Consider the following 18603-nt stretch of genomic DNA (forward strand, 5'->3'; position numbering starts at 1 on the left):
CAATTTGGGTAATTAAAATTTTTGTATCCTTCAGTACATTCATGACAAGAATTTTTCATTCCAATTATAGTACATGTATTTGCCTACCCCACTAGTTTATAACCCTGTACCAATTTTAACACTAAAACATACAAAAAATGCACATTACTTATTAAAACTCACCACTCAGTTGGAATATATATTAAGCCGGCATTCTTTGATTTCTATAGTATGAAGCAGACTCACTGTGTCGGTATGAAAAAAGGCACAACTCATAACAGATACTCCTTTATTATGTTATTCTAAGAGAATTGCAAATCCAGAAGACATAAGTAATGTAGATATTTGTCAACACTTCATTCAAATTTGGATTGCTGCAAAGGCCCTGGTTTGTATTATTTTAATATGATTTTGACGATCTATACCTGATGAATTATGTGTTCAGTAAGGTTCAATTTATTGTAGTATTTTTAGATTTATGTGCATATTATTAAAAATAGCTAGTATGTTTTTAAACCTTGGATTCAAGAGAAAACTTTAAAATGAAAATGTCAGTCAAAAAGTGATGCATAGAATATATTTTAAGTATAGATCTGCTCTATTTCGTCTGTTTTTTTGGCACTTATACATTGATTTTTGAATTACAGGTTTAGGGTTAGGGTTAAATAATAATTGACTAATTATAATAATGTTGAATAATGTCCAGCTTTTGCTCAGTAAGGCTCACAAAAGCTTGACTTAATTCAACTGGTTTGATAAATTCAATATTAAATCATTACCTATTTGAGATCTTCTGTTTTCATCAACATTGTGAAGGCACTTGCTATAAAATTCCAAATAATTACCAGAGTACAGGATGACTTTCATCTTGATTTAAACATCTACAATTTTAACAGCTGTAGTTGTGATGAGTAACGTGTTGGACTTTTGTTTTTTATATGTAAAATTTAAAGCTTGTGTCAGTTAGAGTTCTTTCTTTTTAGAATTGTTAGTAGTCCTGAATTTTGTTGAATTTCTCACCAGGTAGCTAAACTCTTTTTTTAACAAATTTCAATTTTTCAACTTGTTACTTTCTTATCTGATTTCTAAATTATTTCAACATCTATATGTCATCAAGGTCTACTTTGATATAATTATTCTCATGGAGTTAAGAGGCCGTTTTAAAGTAAAAGACATGAAAATTTCTTCATGCAAAAATTTAATATTCTGACTGTAAAATTAAAAATATTGTAATATACAAAATTGAACTTAATAAATGCAAAGTTAAAGTGTCCTACTTATAGCATGTACTTTACATCATAATTCACATACATGTTAAAGAAGTCCGTTATGTTTTAGAGAGTGAGGGATTTGAATCCTTGATGTATGGTACCTTCTTATCACTATTTCGGCAACACATGTATTCGTAATCTCATCTGTTTCATTTTAAGCTCATACCTTCAATAAATTTGTTTTGAAATGTTCTCAGGTATGTAGCCAAGAATGCCAATAAAACTCCCATATCGGGTTGTTCATGCCTCAGGGCAGGATGATGCTCACCGTGTCTCCGAGCTCAACTATCACAGTCCACTGACCAAAGGATGGCAGTCGTCAAGGTAAGAAGTAAAAATGAAATCTTGAAACCTTAATACAGTGGACTCTCATTATTGCATGGTTCATGCAAGATTTGACAGTGAATAACTTTAAAGGTCAGAGGTCATTTGGGGTAAAACAATCTCAGTTTACATGTTGAAGTAATTTTGACAATGAAATACAGAAATAATAGAGACTTTAGCTAAGTTATATAACTGCTGTATGCTTACTTTAAATTGATTAAACCTAATTATTATTGAATCTTTTGTGTTTAAGTATTTTTCTGGCAAAATTGAATAACAGTTGTATTAATTAAGATAATATTCTTATGGTTTTGTGCTTAGATGATTTTTCTGGCACATCTTTGCACAAACTTCCCATTAATATATTTATAATCAGAATGATCACTGGACTTATTATGCAAAGGGACATCACTCATATCTGCCTTTGGAGAAAGTATAGATTTGTGTTTTGGAGTCATAATAGTTTAATAATAATAATAATAATAATAATAATAGTAATAATAATAATGCTTTATGTATAGAGGGTGACTCATTAGTCCAGGACTATTCTCCCTTGAGGCCCTTTTAAGGAGAGTATAACAATGCATATTATATGAAAATAGCAATAATTACTGTTTATTTTAACATGTTTAGTATTAAAATACTAAATTCCATTATCTATTAGAACACATGTATGCTCATGATATCTCTTCTTAAATACTCTAATATTTTCAGCAGATTTTACATGTAGTGGAAGCTTATTCCACAGAACTGTACCAGAGTATTGAAAACTCTTTTTAAATTGCTCTGTTCTTGGTTTTGGTGCTAGAAGGTTTCCATGTGATATTGATCTCAACTGGTATTGTGCTGAAAAAGGCCTGAATAAGTCTTGAAGATACTCTGGTACACTTCCATGTAGACATTTATATAAAAGAACTGCCTTGTGAAAATCTGTCCTGTCATATATTGTGAACCATTTGAGTTCTGTAAATAATGCTTTTGAGGGATGATCAACAGATGCATCTAAAATACCACGTGCTGCTCGTTTCTGAAGTTTATAAATCCTGTCAAGCTCAGATTTAGCACAGTTTCCCCATACATTAGAACAATAATATATTGTGGGAAGAATATATGACTTATAGATTGCGAGTTTCAATAGGTAAATATTTCTTGATTCTGCTGAGAAGGGCAATTTTGGATGACAGTGTTTTACAAAGCTTATCAATATGGTCATTCCATAACAAATTATTATCTATGGACACACCTACAAGCCTTTCATTTTTGACATTTTCTGACGGATGATTATTTATTGCAAGAGATAGTTTTGGGTTCCCTGACTTGTGTAGCTTTTGTGATGTTCCCAAAATCATACATTTTGTGTTATCTTCATTAATTAACATCTTATTTTGTTGTACCCAGTTTTGGGCTCTAATAAGGTATGAGTTTAATCTTGTTTGGATAACTTCAGTATTAGTACTAGATGTATACAAGGTTGCATCATCTGCAAACAGATCTGTATTTGTAGATTCATTATTTAATGGTAGATCATTGATATAGATAAGGAAGAGGACAGGGCCCAAAACTGAGCCTTGAGGGACTCATGAATGAATAATGCGAGTTTGAGAGCAAATATTACCAATGCTTACTTGTTGAGACCTTTGGTTTATGTATGACCTAAACCAGTTTAAAGAAGGATTGTTAAACCTGTAACAGTTCAACTTTTGCAGCAGAATTTCATGATCAACAAGATTAAAGCTTTCTTGAAGTCAAGGAAAACAATCCCAGTCATATGTCCATTATCCATTTTCTTCAGCCAAAGATTAATTAATTTGGTAAGTTCTGTTTGGCACGAGTGGTATTTTCTAAATCCTGATTGCACTTTATGAAATAGAGAGTGTGTTTCAGAACATTTATAGACCTGAATGGCTACATGCTTTTCAAACAGTTTTGACAATACAGGTAGAATTGATATTGGTCTGTAATTTCCTGGATCCTCCTTTTCTCCTTTCTTAAAGATAGGTGTAACCTTGGCACATTTCAGTGTTTCTGGAAAATTACCACTCATTATACTTAAATTTATGATATGCGTTAGTGACTTCGTTATTACTGGTTCAGCAATTTTAAGAATTCGTGGACCAATCCCATCTAATCCAGAGGATTTATTAATATTCACCTTAATTAGCATATGAAAAACATCAGCTTCACTAACATTAGCTATTGAAAAATAATTATCATCAGGAATGTTAGCTCTTATAAATAATAGAAGAGCATCAAGTTCAATTGAGCTGTTAGTCTGGTTCTGAATACTGTTACTGGAGATGCTTATGAAGAAATTGTTGAACATTTCCACAATGTCTTGTACAGATGTTGCTATATCATAATGTTTTGGTACTCTTACTTTCAGTAATAGCCTGTTTATAGTAGTTCTCTTTTGTCTTATCTGTCAGGTGCTTAGTTTTATTCCTCCACTTTCTATAGCGTTTCATGTCTTTTTTCTTGTGGAAATTATCTGTTAGGTGCCTAGCCTCATTGATTTCAGGGGTAATCATTTGGGTGTAATTTGGTGTTTAACCCTTTTTGTTTTAATTGGGGCATGCTTGTCTAAGGCTGCATTGAACATCTGATACCATTTGTTCAAGGCAGTGTTGACATCAGCTATATTACAGACTGATTGGAAGAGTTTGCAAACTAGATCATTTAAGAACATTTCCTCATCAAACTGTTTGAAGTCCCTGTATTATATTTCAATGTGTTGGCCATTTTTAGATGATTTTGGAACATGTCAAGTTATACAGACTGCATACTGTGATGTATCTGTGGTAAATTTTTGGGAAGGAGGTTGACCTAGTGATCAGATTGGCGAATGTGTGCTTGTCTGTCTGTACACACTCTAGATTAAGTTCATTGTTAAAGTCTTTTCACTGTCTTGCTGGACTACACATTTTGGGCAAAGTGACTTCTCATTCCAGTCTTCATAGTGTCAAAAGAAAGGAAGATAGTGAGAAATTTGAAGTCAGATTTGGAATGGCAGAATCATTTTTTACAGTAACTGGATTTTTACTAGCTCTGCAAATTATATATTAAAATGCTAATTATGCTTGAAGAAAATATTAATACTTATCTGTCTTGAATCAGAAAAACTGCCACACTAATCACTAACATCTTAGCTTAATTTCTCTTGAAAATATATAATTGTTCCTGAAAAAACAGGTGACTAATACTTGTTCCGGGCTGATCATCTCATGTTGCTGTTTTCAAGTAAAATATTGGATAAATTCATTAATAGTTTATTATCTCACAACTTATTTAACTATGTTTCTGGTGTGATAAGAACTTTGAATTTTATTCCCTAGAATTTTGCATTTGTTAGGTTTACAGAAATTTCTGGGCACCCAAAAACTACTAAATTAGCAGCAAACTTTATTTTGAAGCATGTTTCTACTAATGTTGCATTGTAATAATTATAAACTTAACATTATTCACTAATTGGTGTAGAATATAAATGGGCTTAATTTGGGGGGGGGTATACGGCAGTGTCAGTTCAAGGCAAGGGCAAAATCAATGCTTTTATGACATTTTAAGCAAGATTTCGTAGACTGGGGTGAAAATATTGCCTAGGTGTGTATTCCCCTCACTGTCCACAGCATGATTCCTGTTATAATTATGTATGTTGCAAACAAAGCATTGTCATGAAGTAATCAAAATGGAAATATGATGTGCAAATTTCATACAATTTGCAGATTTTTTTGCATGATGGTTCAGATGTTAGCATAAATCCTGCTATTGTATGAATAAACAATGAATATTGGGTATTATTAACAAACCAGGAACTAAAATAAAGTGAAATAAATTAAGAAAGAGAGAACTAAATTTAGTCAGTTTAGAGATATGTAACCACACCCATGTTGTGTTGGTGTCTGTAGTATATACTTAATCGCTCCATTGTGTGTGACTGCTGTATTCAGATTATTCAGAGCATTTTATTAGGGACAGATGATAATTGTATTAAAGTTGTGAATGATAGGAAGTGTCACTATCAATATATCCTTTAAAAATATCCTGATATATTGTAGAAATGTTTTAAGAGGTCCTCTTGAGTCAGTAATGGAGCCACAACCCATTAAAAATTAGTCAAAATTCAGCAGACTTGCAAATTTAGCAAGTTATTCTGATAAAAAGTGTTTCCAGTTGATCAAATTTGTGTCCAAATAATGTATATAGGCTGTGTTCCTGATCACATTTTTTTCCAAATAATGTTCCTGCTCACCACAAAGAAAACTCTCTTTCTAATGGTTAGTTGCAGAGGTGTATTCTAGCTCACAAACTTGTGTGTGAATAAAGTTGCCCCAGTGTTACAGTCATATGACATGAAAAGAAAACCATAATTATAGTGATAAGAATGGAAAAGAAATATTTTTTAAATGTAAATTGTGTTTTAATAGTAGTAATACATTTCCAGGACATAATTTTAACCATCTGAATGTAAGGAAAACTTACTTAAGAAAATGTCTTGTGTTCATTTTTATGGCAGCACTTGCTGGCTCAACCTCTTCACCCTCTGACATATATTCTGTCATGTTTGCACAGCTCATTAAATTGTTATTTGTTGAATTTCACTTTTTTGTATATTCAATAATTTACTGTTGGCATTGCTGACTGGAGGCTTGGAGCTTTACATCTATCTTTCACTAATTTAACTTCTAATGAAAATTGAGCCTAGGTGGGACTTCAGTAATAATTTAAATAAAATATTGGAAGCACCCCACCCCACACCTACCACAGTGATGGCATAACAACCCCATGATGCCATATATTCCATGCCTGATATCTTTTCATAGTTTTCATCCCCAAGTCCAAGGACATTATTCCCTCCTCCAATTAGTAAGTTTAGGTCTAGAATAAAAAGAAGATGGTCCCAGTCTGACACCTTAGTCCACATTTGACGATTGGAATATTTTCATTTTCTTTAGACTCCATGCATTTATACACATGTCTCTTGGGTACTTGGTATTTTGTTGTTTTAGTCATCTTTTGGATCAGTCATATCCTTTGTGCGCATGGTAAAGTCATACCTGTTAATACCATAATTAGTAGTAGTAGTAGTAGCAGTAGTAGTAGTAGTATGTTGTCAGGGTTGTTTTATGCACATTATTCAGCAAAAATCATAAAATATTCATTGTTTTCTCTTTGAAATTTATGTTCTGCACAAAACTTTAATCCATCCCTTAAACTAAATCATCACTGATTTTAAATGATCTCTTATCTTTGTTTCTAAGCTCACAGAAAATATGACCGCTCTGGTGGCCTAGTGGTTAGAGCGTTCACCTCGGATGCGGGAGGTCGTGGGTTCGATCCCCGGCCGAGTCATACCAAAGACTAACAAAAATGGTACTAACAGCTGCCTCACTTGGCGCTCAGTGTGGGACATCATGCTACATGTCTGCGGCATGATGCCCCAGTGCTAGACATCACTGTAAACTGCCACATTGCAGACATCGTAGCAATATGACTGAAAAATTGTTAAAGCTACGTTAAAAATCAAAATCATATCACATCACACAGAAAATATAGTTCTGTCCAGGGCCAGAGATTTTTCAGTTTTGGACTCATCTTTTCAGCCTAGTTTGCTGCCAGAGCCTTCTTGAACTTGTGTAATAATGATTCATTTAAGATTATTAGGAGTTCCCATACTCAAGTATTTTGAGAGCTGGTTGATGCACAATGTCCTCAGATATGCCCTTTGGAGTGATCAGTCTCTCATTGGAAAATGGTGACTTAACTAGGCCTGATCTCAGATTAGGTGACATCAGTTTTGTCTCTTCTTAGAATTCTCTTTATGTGGGGATGAAGTTAATCACCTGTCAAAGACAGTACATTCTCCTTCTGAAAGAATCCCTTCAATACTTGCACTTTTAGCAAGACTGGACAAAAATACATTATTGTCTGCTTGCCTCTGTTTTCCTTTCCTGGGAACACTGAACACAACAGCTGACTTTGTTCCTGTTGGAATGTTTCATAGTTCTCTTTGCTATAAGCATAGATGAGGAGGAGTGAAATTCATGCCCTTTCATGGAAATGGCTTATTTATGTATGATTTGTTCTCACATCTCAGCTAATTGGGGTTCCTGGGCAAGAAATTAGGTATCTTTGGTAGCTCCCATTTTTTAAATCTCTACTCTTGGTCATATCCATGAAGGGTATGATTAAGATAAATTATTTTGCCCAGCCAGAGTTTTATGGTCTGATATTAATGAAGAGGAAGAAGAATGCATCCTCAACGCGTTTTTTTATATTTTGTTAGCCACTATCTCAGGTTGGATTGTTTTGACTATTAAATGAGCTTATTGGTCTCTCCATGAGAGATTTAAGAACTCTTTGACAAATTCAATAAAGACAGGGTTACTGCTGCACCATGGGTATTTTTTAATCTCTCCTTTTCAGATGATGACATGAAAGTCACCTTTTGTCATTCTCACTCCAACTTCTTGCCATCTTATTTTTGTTCGGTGATGCACCAGAGTGTGGGTATTTATTCTTTTGGTAAAATTTTGTTGTCAAGTTGTGAGAGTAAACTAATTTTAACTGATGTAGTTCTTGCCTGCTGTTATTACACAATTCCCTTCTGCTTTGCTCTGATATTTTTCAGTCTCAGTTCAAGTTAAAGCAGGAAGATCTTGCAATTGTTGGAAGGGAACTATGAAATCAATTATAATTGATTTTTATTCTTGACCTATAATTACTATTTGGAGTACGAAATAAGACTAGCACAAGGTAAAGATAAATCAATGCAATAATATATGTTGCAGGCAAGTATTATATAATCAAAATTGATCCCCCTACCCCCAAAAAAAACCCTACAGATATTTTTCATAAGAGAATGATTCCGTTTTTAGATTATCTCCTTTATGTCTTAATAATTTTTAATTTGGATACTAAAATATCTTGCAAACACAAACATCTGCCAGTATTTCAAGTTTTTTTTCACCCAGTACAGTGTATTTAAAATGTCAGATTTTGTTGGATTAATCCAAAATTCCATAAGTTATACAGACCGCTCCAGTGGCATAAGTGATTAGAGCATCTGTCTCAGATGTGGCAGGTTGTGGGTTTGAACCCTGGCTGAGTCATGCCAAAGACTTATAAAAATGGTACTAACAGCTGTCTTGCTTGGCGCTCAGCATTAATAGATTAGTGTTAGGACTGGTCAGCCTGGTGTCAAGATAATGTGAATGAGTGGGATATGATGCTGCATGTCTGTAGCATGATGCCTCAGTGCTAGACATCTCTATAAACTGCCACACTGCATATTTCATAGCGATATGACAGAAAAATTGTTACAGCTACATTTAAAATCCAAATCTCTCTCTCTCTCTCTCTCTCTCTCTCTCTCTCTCTCTCTCTCACACACACACACACACACACACACACACACACACATCATAAGTTATACAAGTAGAGGGATGAGAATCTTTAGATTTGTTGGTAAATTTTAGGTTTTGTATGATTTTTAAAATTTGTTTAAATATTTTTTGAATTTGTCTGATTTGTTCATGAAATGATTATTTTCTTTGGATGGGGATGCATGTTAGGTACAGTGAGGTAGTTTTTTAAATAAAATATATTCTTCCAGCATATGATTCATGTTAAACAGGACTAGAAAAGTCCACTCACCTGTTCATATTTATGACTCTTGGCAAAGGAATTCAGGGCAAGTTGCTTTTTCAAGATACTCATCTGAATGCATGATTGGTGTTTTAAGAAGATTCAGTATTATGTACTCTGTAGGATGAGTAAAATTGATGCAGGGCAAGTAATAAGCAATGACATTGTGTCAAACCCTGTCTAGTATTATTCAGGAGGAAACAGTGTATGGCACTATTTGTACATCAGATCTCTCACAGAGTTCATAGTTACAAAACTATGATATGCTCAGGTAAGAATAGTGATTGATAGATATTGATGAGGTTACATCATTTCAAGGAGTACAGTAAGCATAGAAAAAGCAAACACACTTAAATCAGAATTTCAGGTTATTGTAGAAGCAGCTAGAGCAATTTTGATGGTTTACGATTGCAAATCCTCACACTTTTTAGAACATTTGCCCCCCATTCATACTTTAGACTGTAACCAGGTGACAAAACCTGAAAGCTGTTACCTATGTCTTGTGCTATAATTGCATGATACTGCATAGAATTTATAACAAAAATATAGTTACTGTAAAAAAAATGTCATCTGTCATTTATGCATCATTGGACTCTTTAATAAGAACATTACATAACGTAGGTGTGGTGTAACGTAGGTGTGGTGTTTCATGATATTTCAGTCTGTAAATAAACTATACACTGGTGAGAGAGTGACGGATGGTAATTAAAACATTATTGTATGTAAACATACCCCTCTGATCTTTTGTAATGTCCCTTCAATAAATCCATTATTTGCATTATGTTAACTGTTCCAACCAAGGCATTCAGGTTGTTTTCATATATTAATTGTATAAGATTCTCACTACATAAAAGAAGCCTATAGGCTTACAGTGGCTGTACAATTGTGTTAATCACAAATTCAAAACTTTGCATTACCATGATCCACTTTTAGTAGTGATCCCATGCATTCAGTTATAACTTAATGCCATTATTATACTATAAAGAGTCAATATAAGTTGACTGCAAACAACATAAACCTGTTCAGCCATTGCATAACAATTATTGCAGACAAACTACATTGACCCAGATCTGCTGCACATTATGTGATGGCAGATCATTGTGTGCTGTATGCATGTGTGCGCAACGTTTAAGCCAGTATATACTGTAAATTGGATCAATTCAGGTGCTTTTGCTTCCATTTATTTCCCAGTAGTTCTTGCCTGAAGAGAATCATATTTACTTTAGCTACCCTAATTTTTTGCATTTTATACAGTATAATGATGCAGCCTTTTTGAAACACATACAGAAACCTCACTTTCTTTAAGGAGGTCTCTTGTGATACAACCTTGTTAGAACATGTCTCAGTATAAGTTGACCTCATTGGGGATCTCTGTTATGATACAGTCTTGGCAGAACATATTTCAGCACGCATTAACTTCAATTATTGATGATATAGTCTTCTTATGACATTATCTCAGTATAAGGTGTCCCCAGTTATTAGTTGGAGGTCTCTGTTATCACCATGAGGAACATGTCAACTCAGTTCTTTTTATGGTTTCAAGAATCAAATCCAAAAATAATCCAAGAATAATTCATGAATTAAATTGCAAAAGTCCTAGTAATAAATGTTCTAATAATTTCAAGTTTGAATCCTGATAGAAAATCCAAGATGGATTATGATGACATATGCTGTAAGTCAGCACTGTGCTTATCTAGTTTCTTGTAGAAATACATGTACAAATAATGACACTCCGGTGTTGGAAATCCAAATTAAATTTGTGAGCAATGTCTTTCAAAATCTCTGTTTGAGCACTCCTCAAAACAATTCCATCTTTTTATATATTCCTTTTGAAATCTGAAGAAAATTATAACTCAGAATCTTGCTACAACAAAATAAGTTGACAGTGTTAAAAAGCCCAAAACTGAGAAATCTCTCTCTATGCATCCTTATTAAAACTAACAAATGTGCAGTAATGGAAACAACGGAATTGCGAAATCGGAGGGGGGAGGTCACGTGAACTTGTTTATGTCACTTACACCAAAAATGTCCCTGACGAAAACCAATCATTTTAAAATAAAATAGAACTTGTTTACGAAGGTTTCTACAAATTCTGAAATAAGGTCAGGATTTAGATCAACACCTGATGTTTACAAAAAGAATGATTCATGGCACCGATTCTCTGGAAAAAATATCATCTCCAGTGAATAAATTTACATTATAATAGCATATAAAAGAATAAAAAATTTAAAACTGACAAACAATTACATTAAAATAAATATGAATTAAATCAGATATACATAACAAGTTTTGAATTAATATTACCAAAAGTTACTGGTTGAGACATTTGTTATAGGTATGACTCAAGCCAGCTTAAAGAAGAATTATTAAACCTGAAACAGTTCAACTTTTGCAGTAGAAATTTAGGATTAACTAGATCAAAGGATTTCATGAAGTCAAGGAAAATGATCCTAGTCAGATAACCATTATCCTTGTCATGTAGCCAAAGATCTGTTAATTTGGTGAATTATGTTTGACATAAATGATGTTTTCTAAATCCTGACTGTACTTTTTGAAATAGAAAGTAAGTTTAACAAAATTCATAGACCTGCATATCTACTTGCTTTTCAAATAATTTGAATAATATAAGTAGAATGGATATTGATCTGTAGTTCATTTGATCTTCCATTCTCCTTCTTACAAATGGTTGTATCATTTGCACATTTGAAGGTATCGGTAAAATTAATTAATACTAAAGTTACTTATGTTTATAATACAGTTTGTGCCAATGTCTTTGTTATTACTGGTGCAGGAATTTAAAAAATTCATGGACCAATACCATCCAGTTCTGAGGATTTATTAATACAAGATACATTATAGCGATATGACTGAAAAATTGTTAATGCTGCGTTAAAAATCCTAGTCACACACACAATTTTTCAGTTATATCGCTATGATGTCTGCAGTATGGCAGTTATAGTGCTGTCTAGCATTGGGGCATCATGCCACAGATATGTAGCATGACGTCCCACCCAGTCACATTATCCTGACACCAGGCCGACCAGTCCTAAAACTAACCTCTTAATTCTGAGTGCCTAGTGAGGCAGCTGTAAGTACCATTTTTATCAGTCTTTGTTATGACTTGGCCAGTGTTCAAATCCATGACCTCTCAATTCTAAGGTGGACACTCTAACCATTAGGCCACTGGTGTGGTGGACATTAATTAATGGACAGGTGGATGAACAAAAAAGTTTAAACAGAGTTGAAATAATTTGTAGCTGCCATGATGTGCTGTCTACTGTGAGTTTACAACAGATAGGTAAATTGATAGTGAAATATTTGGTTGACATATTCATGTGTTTTATGTTTTCAGGTACTGTCTCTACCCTCAGGACATAGTGATTCAGTTAGACAGTAGGTCCAGACTCAGGAAGGTTCAAGTTCTCTCCCACCAGTTCTTGATAGGTCAGTGTTAAGATTTCGGTAGTCCAAAGTAGAGTCGAAAAATAGAAATGGTTAATAGTCTACAGTTTCCTGACTGCCAATTACATTGCGTTCTTTCATCTACTGTCATTGATTGCTTTTGAAGGTGCCTTGATGGGACTGAAACCTTGTCTGACTGAAACGGCTATTATGACAGATCAGTTCAGTTAGTATGTACACATGCGGGTGGGGTGTTTGAAGTTTGCATATATGAGCATATGGAGGGGGAGTAGGACCAAGTAGTATGTATGCACCTAAGAACACTATATTATAACTGCTATGAGTAAGACTTACTTTTCTTTTCCCACAATTTCCAGTTTGTTTGAGCCCCCCACCCACCTCTTGCAGATTTTGAAAATGAAAAGCCACTAGGAAATAAGTTATAAATAGGTGCAGTTCAGCATTTTCAGTTGGCCAATGAGAGGCAGTATATTGGGTGGCTGGGTGGGTCAAAAATTGCTGATTTTTTTGCATGCATAGTAAATGGATGGCCTTAATCCTTTTTGGTGACAGATAAACTAACACTTCTTATGACTGTCAATTTATTGAAGATAAAGTAATACTTTTATGAATGGCAATGTGTGACAGATAAACTAACACTTCTTATGGCTATCAATTTATTGAAGATAAAGTAATACTTTTATGAATGGCAATTTATGACAGATAAAGTAATCTTTGTATAAATGGCAATTTATAACAAATAAAGTAATACTTTTATGAATGACAGTTTATGGCAGTTAATGTAATATTTTATGAATGGTAATTTATGACAGTGTAATACTTTTATGAATGGCAATCTATGACAGTGTAATACTTTAATGAGTGGCAGTTTATGACAGTTAATGTAATACTTTTATGAATGGCAGTTTATGACTGATAAAGCATCCCTTTTATGGTTAGAAATTTATGACAAATAACATAGTCTTTTTGCCAGAGATAGAATTGTTCTGCAAAATTTCATGTCTTGTCTAACAGAATCAAAGATTGGGGCAGTATCAAAAGAACTTTTTCATGAAAGGTTAAGTCAATATTTAATCTGGAGTGATAATTCTAAAGCCACCTGGAATGAAGTTGAGGTGATCTCATCATTTGGCTTCCTTAAATTTGCAGGAGACTAGATAAAAATGCTTCAATTTTCATTCTATAGTAAAAAATCATACATATCATGCATGCATTCAACATCGATTATTTCAGTAATTGGTGTAATTTTCCAGAATTTGATTCTACGTACCTTTAAAAGGCAATTATTCACTTTATTTGGATCCTCATTCATCCATGTTCCTTTGGAAGGCAATTATTTACATGGCCTTTGAAGTACCTACAGCAAAATCAATGTAAAGTACGCGGCCAATTTTGAATGAGATCAACCTACAGGAATGATCCAGTTCTGTCATGATATGATTGAATGTCAGGTGTTGTTATGGTGCAATGAAAGCTACATATTTTGATAAACAAATTTGTACTGCCCTATATTGTGACAATTAGATTTAGATGTGTTCTTTTCTTGAAACAGTTTAGTACCTGTCCACCATTGTAAAAGTCTGTAGTGATCAATTATTTTTGTCTGGATATTTCTTGATGACAGTTAAGGTGCAGAGCATTGAATTATTGGGATTTAATAGATGTCAGTTAAACAAAATTTAAGATGAGCAAATGCACATACATGACCTACATGACTTTTACTATATCCGTATATTTATCTTTGTTCTGTTGATTTTTTCACTGTTCAGCGATGGAGAACTTGTCAGATTAAATTTGGTATTATTGCATTGCTATGTCTTTTCTATGCACTAGTCACAAGTCTCAAGTCCTAGGATATTATTCACTAATCCAGTTTTTATCTGGAGGTTTAGAAAAAGAAACAGCATGATCCCAGTCTGATTCCTTAGTCCACTTATAACAATCAGACTGTCTTTGACTTGGACTTCTTGCATTTATATATGTGTCTCTCGGGAACTCAACACTTCTCTATTAAGTGTCTTTTGGCATTAGTGACAATGTATCCTATTTGGTGTTGTATCATTTTCTTCCCAGTCCATTTTTAAGCTTTATGTATTGTGTTTCATCCATCTAATAGTAATATTTCTTACCATTTGTTCTTCAGGTTCATTGTTCAGCATTAAATAATGCCTCAAGGTATTAGCAAATGTGGGAATTTAAAAGACAGCATGGGACACTCACACCACCTGTTCTTAACATGTACAGTATACTGGAATGATTGCCCTATTTGTTAGTGGCCTGACTTGATTTGGGGCTTGGCTAAAAGTCAACAGGCTTTTAGGGCTGTAGGAAGAAGGGTCACAGTGCTTCCATTTCTTTTCAGGCAGACCCTATCCACGCATGGGAAGGATTTTTGCACTTACCTAATGTATGGAAGGTGGCTGTGGCTTTTGTCACTTAATGTTATATTGAATTCACCCCTTTGAGTGGCTGTGCTTCCCAGTTTTGCAGAAGTCAGTTGAACCAGCGTATGAAAGTTGCCTATGGCTATGGTACTTCTCACTACAGAAGTAACCAACTTTAGTGATGGCATTTCCTGGTGTATGGAAGTCATGGCGCATCCTGATAGCTCTTCTGTGGCCCAAGATATTGTGTTAGCAATCTACTTGACCAGCTGGTGCTCCCAGGGAAATACTGCAGAGGAGGAGGAATCTGTTGTTTCAGCACAGAGGATCCATTGTGCATAGCTGTCCTCAAATCCTCCACCTTCATGCCTGACTTTTATAAATGATCTTTTGCCAGGACTGGATTTCAAGCAGGTTTCCAAATGCATCACTCAGACTAGAGGGCAATAAATATCCAAACTTTATGATGCCATTTGGAAATGTGTTGATTTTCTCTTGTATGTTCTTTAGTCACTGTCCAGATCTCCTTACAGATAGTTTCCCTTTGAAAATCTTTCCTTTAAAATAGTCGTCTTCTCCATAGCATCTGCAAAGACAAGAAGTGAAATAGATGTTGTGTCTATGGAAAACACTTGTGCCTCAGTGGTAACTATGATTTGGTCTCTCTTTTTTGCCAGGATTTCTAGCCAAGAATTACCTACCTTGATTAACTTCTGTTCCTACTGAAAATCCCAGTCTCAGTTGTATCTTTGCTGGAGATGATCAAGATAGACCCCTTTGCCCAGTTAGAACTTTATGGTTCTCATTCTTTTTTCTCCCTTCGAAAGGTACTGCTAAGATTTTGGCAGCCACCATCTCAAGGTGGATTGCTTGACTATTAAAAGAGCTGATAAATCACTTCCTGCGAGAGGTCTCTTTGATGAAAATCAAATCCCATGATGTCAGGGCTATTGCTGCATCTTTGACCTTTTTGTGTGGTGTCATGAAAGCTGTCTGCTGAAATTTGTACTCCTCCTTGTCATTTTACCTTTGTATTGAGGATATTTATGTTTTGGGTCCAGCTGTGTTGTCAAGTACTCCTTCAGTCAGCATTATAAAATCCTGATATGTAAATTTAATTTGCATTGTAAGTTGGCTTCTCTCAATGATTAGATGTTATGTATATCTGTATTTTGTACTTGACCTTTGTCCAAAATCAAGTTAATAGTGTATCTGACCAGTGTCATTTATTTTGTAAACAACATAATACACAGCTAATATTTCTCTATGATTATGGATTAAATATTCAGATAATTGTTCATTGTTAACATGTTTACTTCCTTTTAAGTTAAAGATACAGTCTTCATTCTGACCTTGGAAACTTCCAGAATCCATTAAGTTGACAGTATTTCCAGAAAATAATAATTGTGACCTAGGTCAAGTAGATGGGTATATAATCTTGTTTATATTACCATTATTCATTCTTGCCTTAACATCCAAAGCAGAATCATTCTTATTGTTGTGTTCAGTTTTTAATTTGGATGGATTTATTGATTCAAATTATTATTCACTGGAATTCAAATCGCTCAATAATTTTATTTTGCTAACAGATTAATTTGGAATTATAATGTATTCAGACAAGGACATTTTGGATTGAATTATTGTGATACATCAAAAGACTTTTATCACATTGCCACATTCCAGGTCATCGTCACGTCAGCTCATTTGAGAATACAGACACATCAACACATTCGGTATTGGAATTTATTTGGGACACCACTGGAATTCAGCTTCATACATTTGGACTTGTGATAGAACTTTTAGGACTATTTGGGACTTAATTCACAATAATGTAGATTCTTTTTTAAATTTTCCCATTTGTATTCTAGGGAAATACATTATTTGTTGAATGTTTTAAAACTTGTTGGATTTTGCTCTTATTTTGTTACTTAGTTTAAGATCATGGAGTCATAACAATCCTACTAACAACAGTGGTAAATTCACTTGACAGCTGATCTTAGACCATCAGCCTCATACAAGGCTGGTAAATTCAGTTATGCAAAAACATCAGGTATATATTACTGCTGTTAAATTCTAATTGGTTGGGGTAGGGGTAAAACTGATTTTAATTGCATTATACTTACCTGCTTTTATTGCTCAGTTGCCTCCTCCATCCTCACTCTGACGTCCTTCAGCCTTGGCCAGAGTCAAAGAAGGAAGATATTCTGATTGTTGGAAGTGGACTGTCAGTTATCAGAGTGGGATCTTGACTTGTTTGTATCCTAAACCTCTAATTACTAATTGCAGGATGTAATAATATCCTTGGACTGGGACTTATACCAGGAAAAGGTGTAGCAATTATGATATATGCTCGATTATACTGATTTAGTTTATCATTTATTTAGTTTATGATTTATTATTATATATTATACTAATTTAGTTTTAATTATCAGATAGATACATGATTTATAATTATATACTATAATAATATAGTTCATCATATAGATTTATGTTTTGTTATTATATTTTACAATCTTGAATTCATTGTCTTTAAATTTTCTTTTAGCCACAAAAGTTGAATTCTTTGTCGGTGATGTTCCTGATGGTGTGACTGTTACATTGGATAACGCCAGATACACAAGACTTGGGTAAGGTTTGAATGAGAAGGGCTATCCCAGAAAGGACAGTAAAAAATGTGGATAGAATATGTTAGTGATGTTTTTAAAACCTGTTCTGTAAATATCTTATTTCTGGAATAGTTATAATTAGGTTATATTATATCATAAGGATAATTTCATGCAATGATTTGCTTTGAATTTTCTGTGGTATTTTAAACAATTTGAGCAGATATTGGAATTTGTTTAAAGAAAACCATGAATATTTTTGTTAAAACCTCCACTGGGATTAATTCAACTTAGCAAAAATGATAATGCTTTTGTCAAGTGACTGAATACATTATATTCTTTCATCAATATAGAATGAAGTGTTCATTAAAAGACAACAGGTTTTTGTATATCAGATCCTACAAGTAGAAAATACACCTGTCCAGACTCCGGCTTAACTCAGAATTTTGATGTCTGATTGTCAGATAATAATACCAGTATTATAAATCACACCATAGTATCCATGTTTTGCATTTCTTGACAGTTTTCATACAACTTATTCCCAAACCCCCTCAATTATTTTTATATTAGGATGAGTTATGCTGATATCCTGTCTATTACAGCTATGTTTCCCTGTCTGATAATGAGAAAACAGGATTTAAAGCCAGGGAGTTGAAATCAGTTCAGGTTGATGCTGTTGGTGTTTTCCTCAAGCTGAATATCCACAAGAACCACATCAACAAATTCAACTTATACAATCAGGTATAATGGCCTTTCCTCACGCACTGAAATTCGAATGTATAGCATCAACAAATTCAACTTATACAATCAGGTATAATGGCCTTTCCTCACACACTGAAATTCAAATGTATAGCATCAACAAATTCAACTTACACAATCAGGTATAATGGCCTTTCCTTGTACACTGAAATTCGAATGTATAGCATCAACAAATTCAACTTATACAATCAGGTATAATGGCCTTTCCTCACACACTGA

The 18603-nt window shown here is 33.9% G+C and overlaps 1 protein-coding gene across 2 annotated transcripts in view; it reads left to right on the forward strand.

Moving 5' to 3' along the window:
* Window positions 1-18603, forward strand: part of LOC149781809 (centrosomal protein of 104 kDa-like) — a 130512-nt gene that overhangs the window by 2024 nt on the left and 109885 nt on the right. For both annotated transcript variants that reach the window (XM_089935977.1, XM_089935978.1), the window contains exons 2-5: window positions 1448-1574; window positions 12568-12659; window positions 17568-17649; window positions 18228-18366. In XM_089935977.1, the coding sequence (XP_089792103.1) occupies window positions 1462-1574; window positions 12568-12659; window positions 17568-17649; window positions 18228-18366 (426 nt within the window). In that variant the 5' untranslated portion in view covers window positions 1448-1461. The remainder of the gene's footprint in view (window positions 1-1447; window positions 1575-12567; window positions 12660-17567; window positions 17650-18227; window positions 18367-18603) is intronic.

The sequence above is a fragment of the Sinohyriopsis cumingii genome, chromosome 15 (genome assembly GCF_028554795.1).
Source record: "Sinohyriopsis cumingii isolate HCF-2022 chromosome 15, ASM2855479v2, whole genome shotgun sequence".
In the NCBI taxonomy this organism is placed as follows: domain Eukaryota; kingdom Metazoa; phylum Mollusca; class Bivalvia; order Unionida; family Unionidae; genus Sinohyriopsis; species Sinohyriopsis cumingii.